The sequence below is a fragment of the Schistocerca piceifrons genome, chromosome 3 (genome assembly GCF_021461385.2).
Source record: "Schistocerca piceifrons isolate TAMUIC-IGC-003096 chromosome 3, iqSchPice1.1, whole genome shotgun sequence".
Taxonomy (NCBI): Eukaryota; Metazoa; Arthropoda; class Insecta; order Orthoptera; family Acrididae; genus Schistocerca; species Schistocerca piceifrons.
The window spans coordinates 873,112,933-873,125,626 of NC_060140.1; the positions used below are offsets into that span (position 1 = coordinate 873,112,933).

The following is a 12,694-nucleotide window of genomic DNA, read 5'->3' on the forward strand; positions in this document are numbered from 1 at the left end:
CTCTCACTACCCATCTCCTCCTTTCCTGTTTTCCTAGCCCTCTCTTCCTGCCCCCCTCTCTGTCCATCCCTTGTTCAATCCATCTCAACCTTCCTCCATCCATGCCCCTCTGCGCTTGTTTTGTATTGCTCTTCCCTGCAGAGCATGGTGATAAAGCAGGCCGATAGCACTTCCACAAGACACCTGCTGTCCGGGGCAGCCTACACTTCTGGAGCTGGAAAACTTTTTCTTGTCTTGACACATGGGCTGCCCTGCTAAGGAGGTGAGTAAGGCAGACCATTACTATTCCCACACAGTATGCCTGTCATGGAGGGCAGTCTATGTGGCAGGGGCTGAAAGATATTTTAGTCCATATTTCTACTCCTCTAGGAGGTACGAAGCTATACACCCCATAATTCTGATAATTGTGAAGTTTGCTGTGTGTGTGTGTGTGTGTGTGTGTGTGTGTGTGTGTGTGTGTGTGTGTGTGCACCAAATTTAGTTGAAAATGCTCCAGGAGTTTGGGAGGAGATCCCAGATGTACATACATACATCTCCATAGATACATACATACATAAATACTGCTTTTTCCTTGGTTCATTAGTGGAGTTGCTAGAGGAAGATTAACACATTAGTGAAGATATCATCAGGTAAATTAGATGGTGTTCCCAAGTGATATACAGTTTTTGTCTATCTTCCCCTCCCTTCCTGTGAACATACTCCTTAAAACACCCAAAAGCTAACAATTCATCTTATAGTTGAGGAGTTCCTCTTCATGACTGGTTAGCAGATGCACACTTTTCATCAAAAATAGAGCTTATTGTGACATTGTCCCGACTACATGGAAACTGGAGTTTGGTGTTTCAAACAACTGTTATAATGTGGTCTTCACTGCCTCATTATAATTTAGTTTCAAATCTACAAACAAATTTATTTAAACTCTACACACTTTAAAGAATTGTGTTTGCTTACAATGTTATAACCTTTGAGAGTAGTGTTCCACTTGGGCTTCATTGTCTAGACTGATTATTTCCCATGTTCATCACTCAATATGTTTGCTTGAAGGAACCCCAGAGTCACATACATCTACATCTACATCTACATGATTACTCTGCAATTCACATTTAAGTGCTTGGCAGAGGGTTCATCGAACCACAATCAAACTATCTCTCTACCATTCCACTCCTGAACGGCGCGCGGGAAAAACAAACATCTAAACCTTTCTGTTCGAGCTCTCATTTCTCTTATTTTATTTTGATGATCATTCCTACCTATGTAGGTTGGGCTCAACAAAATATTTTCGCATTCGGAAGAGAAAGTTGGTGACTGAAATTTCGTAAATAGATCTCGCCGTGACGAAAAACGTCTTTGCTTTAATGACTTCCATCCTGACTCGCGTATCATATCTGCCACACTCTCTCCCATACATACATGTGCTAAAACATTTTGTATTACATGCAAACAAAGGAAAATGTGCATTTAGGGCTATCTTTACTGTGATTTTCTGTCTTGTGAGCACACATTATTTTTAAATATCTTTACAGTCCCTTTCCATCTTGCCTGACTAGTTTGAGGATAGAATTCTGTTGTGTTATTGTAAAGCCAAGCTCAGCAAAAAAATTTTGTGAGTATTTTATTTGTTATTAGCATTATTCGTATAATGGTCCTTTGAATCATTTCTGTGAAAATCACTTATAAAAGAAAATATTTTAATCTATTGCTATGCATTTTTCTTAATTTCTTGTGAAACATATTTGAGATTAAGAAAGCAACAAGATGTGGCATTGCTTTTTGACAAATCTCATAAAAAACGTGATGTTAAGTTTCTAAAACTAAAACTTTCACTAGTGGGAGATAAGGGACAGGGATTGTGTTTGAATTGTGAAATCTAAGGGTAAAGAGGGCACACATCAGAGCTGAATATCGAAATTGGTAACTTCAGTCTCTCTCTCTCTCTCTCTCTCTCTCTCTCTCTCTCTCTCACTCATTCACACACACACACACACACACACACACACACACACACACAAAATACACACTCTTTTTTGGGGAGGGGAGAAGGGGGGGGGGGGGGGGGGACAACTGCAAGGAATGATATAAGTGAATTCATAACAAAGTGCTCATAGTTCAAAATTCATTAAATACCATACCTCATTTTAAGTGAATTTGCAAAAACACGATCCAGTCACATTAATGTGACCCATATGCAGCAACATTCGCTTAATGGTCATTGAGGAAATACCGTTGATAGCCACTTGGTTCATTTGGGCAGTCAACTGCTCAACAGTTGCACATCTATTCACCTGTACAAATCTTCACAGCCATACCCATGCCATCTGTGGCCTGTGGTGCACCAGTTACCTTGGTGCCAGTTTCGGTAGCATCATTTTGTTATTCATGGTATAATATAACCACCACAGAATGTGAACAGTTTACAAACTAACTCATTTTGGAAATGCTTCCATCCTTGGCCTGAAAGCCAGTGATCATGCCCTTTTGGATGCCAGATAATTTGCTTTATTTCTGCATTACAATGACTGCACTGTTTTCCACTTCTTCTTGACACACTTTATATACCCTACAGATCTACTGCTGCCACAAGCCATCTGTGAATGGTTATTGCACATTGACATCGAACATAGGTTGTGTTTACATTGATGTGACCAGAGCACATACATGGAAGTCACCATAAAGAATTTTTTTGTAAAAAATAAAAATAAAAAATTGCATTCTTGTATGATGTTTTTGAGCCTGGAATACATTTCATGTGTTGTGAGTTTTGTGTATCTTCCTACTTTTTGTAGTTGATTTCTATTGCAGTGAAACAGCCTATTAAATGAAAAAGCAGTCAACGTTTTAATTTTTATTCATGTGTAGAGGACATCTTTGTAAACAACATAGAAAAGCTATTTTCTCATTTACTTCTGTTCATATTTGCTGAGGAAGTAGTCTTTATTCTGGAAGGCTCAGAGCACATCATCTTTTATTTTGCTGGTTTTTTGCTAGGATTTACACAAGCAAAGATATTTTATCCTCCTTTTGCAGCCCCAAAATTTTATGTTTATTTAGTAAACATTACTCACATTTTATTCCAGATGTATGGAGTTGTTTTACTGCAAATTTTTATAAAAAGAGTAGTGATATACCATCAAATTCTTTACCAGCTATAGCAAAGTATATGGCCGACACTTCCAAAAATGTGCTTGTGATGGCTGGAGCTGGCCTTAGCACACACAGTGGAATTCCAGATTTCAGGTAAAACTGTGTGAGGTATGTTTGAAATTAGACATTTCATTGCATTTAAAGATACTATTTACTTTAGATTCAGTGTATTACTGTTGCTGTAGTTCATATTATGGTGCTTGTAAACTGAGTTACTGATTACAGAGCATGGGTGGTTCAGAGTAGAGTTCAATCCAAGTCCAATGGTTTTGATTTTTTATTTGTAAATGCAGCATTTGTTCTCTCTGCAATAATATCAAACAAACTTTGTCCTGGGAATGATACTACAGAGAAGCCTATCTCTGAATACAGTAACGCTGAAGAAAAGGTGCTTGACACAAGGAAAAAGCTAGAGAAGTTGTGTGCCTATTTGCAAATTCTGATTTCTGTATTTCATTTCTCCCTCTTATTCTCTTATTCAAATGTAAAGTGAGCAGCTATTCTATTACAAGATTGCTGAAGAAATTTTTCTGAACATCAGTGGAAGGCCAGAAAAAAATAGCTGCAGTTGTATTTGAGATTTCGCCAACACGTGGTCATTATGTCACATGACTGACACTGGCCATTGGTATGACAGTCAATCAGCAGGATGGGCAAGACACATGACATCAGTACATTTAAGCACAGCAGATAGTGAATGCTCGGCACAGGAGACACTCCTTCGCTGAGGCCATGCAGGCACAGGGTTTCACATGTGTCACCATTTCAAAGACGTTCTGCAAGCACCTTGTTTCGGGAAAACAGCTACTGACAGAGTCAATGTATACAGGCAAAAATGTATTGACATTAAAAGTCATTACTGACTATTGCAGATTCTAAAAGCAAGTAGATGGGCCGGCATCGCAGGCAACCTCAAAAGGTGGGGGAGAGGGCAAGAGGGAGCACCTGTCCACTCTGCTGGAACCTGAGTCAGAGACTCCTTGTCATTATAGAATTCTCACCCATATCTAGAAATAATTTTCTGTGATACTACTAAACCCAGATTCAGCAATGGCGATAGCAATGAGGCACTGTGGCTTTAGCGAGCACTGCATAATGTAGGTTTATTTGATTGTCAGAATGTTCTCAGTAAATTATAGCATTCCTTGGCATGGTGGCAGTTTTGAAACTGTTTTTCAGTCATGGCAGAAGCAGTCCTAGAGAGAACACTGCCAAAATATAGCCACCAATCTTTTCAAGACAGTGTAACATGCAGGCACTCTGTTACCAACTGTACAGTCCATTTGACTTCGCTGGAACCTGTCAGAAGCACCTGGAAGTTGGATGCTGTCAATACTAAAGGTTCCTGGGAGACATCTGGGCTGCTGGTGATGGTGGTGCTGGATCCAAAGCATCAAGCATAGGCCCAGAGACTTCTGGAACTGATGGCATCCCATTGGGATGTGACAGTTGCAGTGATGTCAGTGAAGTTGATTTCCATGGGCGTGCACTTCAGAGCCATCCTGCCATCCTCTGTGAGCCAGGAGTAGAGAGCACTACAATGTGGTTGCAATGGTGGTGATGGTGGACACCTCAGTGACAAAGGGTGCTGACCATGGTGTCACAGCTGGGGTGCCAGCCCAGCATCCCACATGTTAAGGCCACCAATACCACTGAGTGTCCCTGCTGTTTCGCCTCAGACCCACAAATCCACCCTGGATTCTGCACAGATGTGCATGTCCACACTGGGGCACCCACATGGGATGGCATGGCTTTGTCTGCTTAGTCTTCCAGTGGTAGACAAAGGAGATCTAGAAGTATCCTATAAATGGGCCTTTGAAGAAGCTCTGCCAGATGTTGACCACTGACAGGTGTTGACCTGTAAGAAGTTATGAAGGAGTTTAGCGCTGTAGTTTATTTAGTAGCACTTAAGGCTTTTAAAAATTACACTTTGTGAGTGTGAATAAACCATTCTGCCTGCCCATTTGAAGCAGAACAAAAAAGGGGTGTGGGAAAATGTTTAATTCCATTGTGGGTACAAAAAAAATTTGAAATTGGCTACTGTGAATTGGGAACATTTTGTCGATCACCAACATGTACAATGTACTATCATTGTAAAGTACCATTGTTGTCTGCTGGAGGCAGGTGACGTATGGGAGGTTTGGGAAAGAGTCTACAGTAATTAACCACACAGACCCCCAAGAAAGGACCTGTGAAGTCAGCATGAACTCAGTTCCTTGGCTGCGTCAGTGTTGGCCATGGAGAAAATGACTGAATTGGAACAAGCTGGGATACCTGGCAAACATCTCAACATCAAACCACCTGTGCATCATTATCATCCATACAGTGCCAGTAGATGTAGCGTACGGAACGATTTGAAGTGGAATGATCATATAAAACTAATTGTTGGTAAGGCGGGTACCAGGTTGAGATTCATTGGGAGAGTGCTTAGAAAATGTAGTCCATCAACAAAGGAGGTGGCTTACAAAACACTCGTTCGACCTATACTTGAGTATTGCTCATCAGTGTGGGATCCGTACCAGGTCGGGTTGACGGAGGAGATAGAGAAGATCCAAAGAAGAGCGGCGCGTTTCGTCACTGGGTTATTTGGTAACCGTGATAGCGTTACGGAGATGTTTAATAAACTCAAGTGGCAGACTCTGCAAGAGAGGCGCTCTGCATCGCGGTGTAGCTTGCTCGCCAGGTTTCGAGAGGGTGCGTTTCTGGATGAGGTATCGAATATATTGCTTCCCCCTACTTATACTTCCCGAGGAGATCACGAATGTAAAATTAGAGAGATTAGAGCGCGCACGGAGGCTTTCAGACAGTCGTTCTTCCCGCGAACCATACGCGACTGGAACAGGAAAGGGAGGTAATGACAGTGGCACGTAAAGTGCCCTCCGCCACACACCGTTGGGTGGCTTGCGGAGTATCAATGTAGATGTAGATGTAGATGTACCAGTTGTTTCATCCTGGAAATCCTTCTATGGGATTGATGCAGGAATTGTAGGACAGAGCCACCACCCATCATCATTCCTAATCTTCCATCAGGAGCATCAGACCTCGATAACCAGATGTTGGTGCCACCAATGGATAAAAGATGAAGTCCAGTGGTATTGAATCTAAGAGTTTGGTAGGCCAAACCTACCGGATATATTTGCAGACCACTTTGAAGCAATATCTCTGGAATTGAGAAGGAACTCATCTAACGATTAATCCAGTTGGCTCTAACTGAAAATGAACTGTCCTGGTGGTCAAATCTAGGACCAGCTTCTGCCAGAAGGTGAGAAAGTGCATTAGAATCATGAGCATAAGTGCGATACTGAATGGAGTATCAAAATTTGTCAAATAGCCTATTCAAGAAGGTAATGTGATTCGGTCAAAAAAGTGGTGTGAGATTTATATCAGTAATAAAATGAAATGTGGGATCATGTGAAAAAATGCAATATTTATGGAGACCATATATGATTGGCAACACTTACTTTTTGATCTGTGAATAATGTTCTTGAGCTGGAGTAATATTCTTCACATAGATGCAGTTGACCTCTGTGTACCATCTCTTAACATATGAGAGAGAACAGCCCCACCACATAGGGGTGCATCTATTGCCAACATCAATAGCAAATGGGACTGGTAAGTCATTGGGCAGGGTGCAGACTGAAGGACTATTTTAATTTCTGAAAAGCATGATGGCACTCTTCGGACCATTGTAAAAAGTACTGCCTTTTTATAGGTATGATTTAATGAGTGATGTATGGACGGTGACTGGGGTATAAATCAGCACCCACGTGATTTACCAACTGACCTGCCTACACTGTGAAGCGTTCTATGTGGGAATGACCAGCAACAAACTGTCCATTCGCATGAATGGACACAGGCAGACAGTGTTTGTTGGTAATGAGGATCACCCTGTGGCTAAACATGCCTTGGTGCACGGCCAGCACATCTTGGCACAGTGTTACACTGTCCGGGTTATCTGGATACTTCCCACTAACACCAACCTGTCAGAACTCCGGAGATGGGAACTTGCCCTTCAGCATATCCTTTCTTCTCGCTATCCGCCAGGCCTCAATCTCCGCTAATTTCTAATTTCAATTTGCCGCCGCTCATACCTCACCTGTCTTTCAACTTCATCTTTGCCTCTGTACATCCGCCCCGACTGACATCTCTGCCCAAACTCTTTGCCTTTACAAATGTCTGCTTGTGTCTGTGTATGTGTGGATGGATATGTGTGTGTGTGCGAGTGTATACCTGTCCTTTTTTCCCCCTAAGGTAAGTCTTTCCGCTCCCGGGATTGGAATGACTCCTTACCCTCTCCCTCAAAACCCATATCCTTTTGTCTTTCCTTCTCCTTCCCTCTTTCCTGACGAGGCAACCATTGGTTGCGAAAGCTAGAATTTTGTGTGTATGTTTGTGTTTGTTTGTGTGTCTATCGACCTGCCAGCGCTTTTGTTTGGTAAGTTTCATCATCTTTCTTTTTAGATATAAATATAGTAATTGACTTTTCCTAGAAATTCTTGAAGGTCCTTATTGAATTTAGGCACAAGCATATTCTGAATAGCCTCCACATATTATTTGGTGGTCGGAGGGTCCTCTTCACTGAGAATATAACCTAAATAAATGACCAACAGTTGAAGGAAGACACATTAGGAAAAGTTACATTTAAGGCCTTTCTGTGCAAGGGCTGCAAAAACCTAACAGAGATTATGAAAATATTTGTCAATGTGTGACCTGTTACTGAGATATCATCAAGTTAATGGACGTAAAATGAAAGCTCTACAATTTCTGTTCAAGAAACGTTTGGAATCTGGTGGAGGTGCTAGCCCATGAAAAGGAAACCAGTCAAATTAATAGAGTCCAAATGGTGTGTTCAAAACTAAAATCTTGAGTTTTGGTCAAGAGGCAATTGAAAATATGCCTTCATTAGGTCAATTTTTTAAGAATCTCCACTCATGAGAGTTAAGGATAAGTTTTTTCCAGCAAAGGTAAGGAATAAGAATCAATATATGCATGAGCATTAACGCTTTGCTTAGAATGTTCACATAACCTAAGAGTATGTTCACCTTCCTGACCACCACCAATAGAGAACAGACTGACTGTATGAAATGGGGTACAAAATCTGTTGTTGGCCTAACCTCATCCGTAATTCTCAATGGAATTGGGCGAGGTTTTCAAAATCTTGGACTGATAGTTGTGGCCCTGGAAGTCCATTGCTTTCTCTATACCAAATCTGAAGAGTGGTGCAAACTGAATATGAAGTGAATCAACTGCAGAACAGTGCACCATCTATCCAGTGGAGTACATTTCATGATGTAAAGATAATCCAGAGGCAGAATATGCATTGAGGCTAAAAATACTCTCATACTCTCAACCAAAGGATCAGCCACAACCGAAAATGGCAATGCCCAAGAAACCTGATTAAAAGTGGATGTTAGTTACAAATGGTCTAAGAGTGGCACATCATGGTTACTGCATGCCCGCAGCTCTGACCGCACTCTACTGAGTGAAGGAGTGTCCAGACTAATGTATGTAGACTGTTCTATGACTGAGACCATTGCTCTGGTATAAAAAAGAAAAGTCAGTGGAATGTCTTTCAGTACTGCATGTAACAAAATTTTATATGGCACAAGTGCATAATCACTGCCTGAAATGTAATTATTTTGAATCGCCTGGGCCAGTGCCTGGTGCCCACTATGCTGTGGCGTACTTCTGCAACTTTTATTTATTTTTTTCCTCATGTCAGAAGCCTGCCCTTACAATATGTATAGTTGTATCAAGTATAAAAATATTCACAAAAAAGAACATTCATGACATTTATCCAAAATTGAGTCACACTCTTGTTTGCAATAATAAGGTCCTGCGCTGAACAGGTAAATGGGTAAAGAGGCACTGCACAGGTGTTCCACAGTTTGCTCTTTTCCACACTCACACATGCTATCCTCTGATGAGAAGCTCTATAGTTTAAGGGAGTATTTTGCCTGACCAACACCAGTTCCTAAATGGTTAAGGGATCTTTAAACACACCACTCATATCTGTGGGCAGCCGGAAATGTTCTCATGGTTTCACCCGATCTTGCTGATGAAAAAATCTTACCTCATTGGGAGCGAGTTTCAAAGATTCTGCTGTTTGAAGGGATCTTTTTCGTAATTTTATCCTAGGCTGAGGTTGTTTATTGGTGAACAGTGGACAAGATTCAGTGTTCTTAGCTTTCAGTTGTTACGATCAGTGGCTATTTGTTGATGATTATTTGGAGGTGCGAAGTGGCAAGAAAGTAAATCTCCTCCATGTAATCAGCCTGCAAGCGTTGTTCAGAGAAAGTGCCACATGTAATCAGCCTGCAAGCTTTGTTCAGACAAGGGTCCACGTGTAATCACCCTGCAAGCTTTGTTCAGAGAAGGGTTGACGGTTTTAGCATGAGAATATTTACACCAAACAGGGGAGGCATACTCTGCTGCAGAATAATACAGGACTGAAGCAGGGGTTCTACGAACTTGTGGCATAGCTCTCCAGTTTATATCTCTTAACTTTCTTGAGATATTATTCCATGTGCTAATTTTATGTTTAATGTTGAAGCAGTGTTATCAGGCTTTTTGCAGATGATGCAGTTATCTATAATGAAGTACTATCTGAGAGAAGCTGCATAGATATTCAGCCAGATCTTTATGAGATTGGCAACTTGTTCTAAATGTTCAGAAATGTAAAATTTTGCACTTCACAAAACGAAAAACATAGTATCCTATGACTATAATATCAATGAGTCACTGTTGGGATTGGCCAATGTGGGTGTAACACTTTGTAGGGATGTGAAATGCAATGATCACATAGGTTCAGTCAGGGGTAAAGCAGGTGGTAGACTATGTTTTATTGGTAGAATACTGGGGAAGTACAATCAGTCTACAAAAAAGATTGCTTACAAATCACTCGTGTGACCCATCCTAGAATACTGTGTATGTGGGACCCACACGAGGTAAGACTAACAGGGTATGTTGAATATATACAGAGAATGGCAGGACAAATGGTCACAGGTTCATTTAATCCATTAGAGAGTGTCACAGAGATACTGGAGGAACTGAAATGGTAAACTCTTTAAGACAGGTGTAAACTATCCCAAGAAAGTCTGTTAACAAGTTTCAAGAACAGGCTTTAAATGATTACTTTAGAGATATACTACTACCTGCTATGTATTGCTCACATAGGGATCGTAAGGATAAGATTAGAATAATTACTGCTCACACAGAGGCATTCAAACAATCATTCTTCCCACATTCCCTACGTGAGTGGAACAGGAAGAAACCCCAATAACTGGTACAGTTGGATGTACTGCCTGCCATGCACCTCACATTGGTTTGTAGAGTACAGCTTTAAATGTAGATGTAGCTGTAGGTGGTTAGCCTTATGGGATGTGGTTAGCCTTTCAGAACACTGTTGAGAGGGAGTTCTATCTCTTCAAATGTTTCACCGTGGGTGATCAGGGCAAGTTTCGTGTGACATAAGGAAGTAGCTGGTCATTTTGTAAATATAAAACAGCAATGGAGCCAGCACACTTCCTTGAGGTAGACCATTTCTCTGGATCACAGCTTATTTTGTTGCCCTTGAAAAACAACAAGAAACCCTTCAGTGTGCAAAAAGTGTTGATATCAGTCTGGTAAGTTTCGAATCCTTGGTGAGAGCAAATGCTTTTTGTAAGAGAATTCAATAGTTGATGATAATGTGTGCAGTGCTAAGGTCAATGAAGGCTACTCTTGTGATGTGTCTGTTTTTGAAACCATCTTCAAAATGTTGAGTTAGGCTGAGGATCTGTGCAACAGCACTCTTGCCTAGTTTGAAACATACTTGTTGTGGGATGAGCTGCTGGTCAGTAGCCTGAATGAGCCAGGTGAATAGCATTCTTTCGGATGTCTTGTGTAACTGACACAGAAGAGTGATTGGTCTATAGTGTTTAGGGTCCTCACTATGCTTTCAGGCTTTAGAATGGCTGTTGCAATGCTTTCTGCCATAATTTTTAAATATTGGACCTCCCTGAACAGTTAATAAAGAGTTATATTAACCATTCCTTAGTGGTCATACAAAGTTCTTTATTTCTTCTGCTCTGATATCATCCAAACTAGCAGCTTTCCCTTACTTCCACTGGTTTATTGGATCTTCCAATTCAGTGATGTTAAACTTGCGTAAGTTCCAATGTTCCTTTATTCCTCTTTGAAGGTAGCTTCCACACAGGTCTCTTAGATATATTTTATGTTTTGTTTTACCATTCATGAGAAGTTGGTGGGCAATCTGATTAGCTGTCACATCCAAGTGAGAGTTTGTTGGATCTCTGTTGAGCTTCTTTAAGAGTCTCCAGGCTTTCTGACTACTCTGTGGTATGTCTAGCTCTCTCTTCAGTTTTCCCCAACTTGCTGTCTTTGAAAAGGCTGTTAAAGAAGTATCTGTTGCTCTGATGGTTTTTTCATCTGTTGGATTCTATTTGAAGAACCTATGGTAGTCCTTTGGATTGATATTACATCTGGATTTAGACCTGCATTGTCACTGAGTGTGACATCCACGAGGAGTAGATTTATAGGAACTCTTCTTAACAGCATTGATGAATTGGTCATACGCTTCAGCAATTGGCTTGATGTTCCATATCATAGTGCCCAAGGTCACAGAAAATTTTGGCCAGTCCACTTTCTTGAAGTTATACCTGTTGCAAAAGGGTACATACTGTGGTCAAATAGCAAAGTGAATCTGGCACAGGCTTGGTGTGTGTTGAGAATGAGGATAGGGCTGTATACTACAATAGTGCATTACTGTGTAATGCTATTACTGATGAAAATCAAATCTGGATTATATACCCTCTATACCAACAGCCACTGTTCAAGGAAAGTGGCAGTTTACTATCACAAATAAGAGATAGCTCACATTATCTGCCCATTGATGTAGTAACTCGCTATTGTCTGTACAGGATGGGCGGTGCGGTTGGGAAGGTGGTGGGCGTTATGGAATGAATAGGATAATATTTAGACAAAGGCCATTTATTGGCGAAAGCATGTTAAAAAGGGGTCACATAGCCAGGCCTAGGGAGGTGAGGGTGGGCCAGAGCGTAGAGTCTGGCGAAACATAGTTCACGAAGCTAATGATAGTTGGCGCCAGCCAATCAGGCCAGTCCGAGCAGCATGCCAGCTGCGAAAATTAAGTCTCTGGTGCTGCAGCACTGGGAGAAGTGGGAGATGTTCACTGCTATAGGGCACACTTCCAAGAGCGCAAGTAGACAAGAGAGCAGGCCCGGCGGCAGGCGGCCGGGTACATTCAACGCACCACGTGGCTTCCTCCGCTCTGATTGGTTGGGACCAAGAAACCCGAAGGGGTGGCAATGGAACTTTCCAGAGCATTGCCTGCTAAGCGACGCCTGGAATGGCGTTACCTCGTAAGCACATGAGGGAGGTGCGTGATCAAGGTGCCCTTCCTCAGCTGACTTCCTGTTGCTAAACCGTGGGACGAAAGAATTTACAGGCAGCCAATACTGCCGGCTGTGGCTTGACCATAATCGAAAAATGAAGTTATCGTTTGAAAGCTCATATAATAAAGTAAAATCCC

At 41.5% G+C, this 12,694-nt stretch overlaps 1 protein-coding gene across 2 annotated transcripts in view; it reads left to right on the top strand.

Moving 5' to 3' along the window:
- Positions 1–12,694, top strand: part of LOC124789789 (NAD-dependent protein deacetylase sirtuin-3-like) — a 78,266-nt gene that overhangs the window by 23,450 nt on the left and 42,122 nt on the right. For both annotated transcript variants that reach the window (XM_047257258.1, XM_047257259.1), the window contains exon 3: positions 3,075–3,234. In XM_047257258.1, coding sequence (XP_047113214.1) covers positions 3,075–3,234 — 160 coding nt within the window. The remainder of the gene's footprint in view (positions 1–3,074; positions 3,235–12,694) is intronic.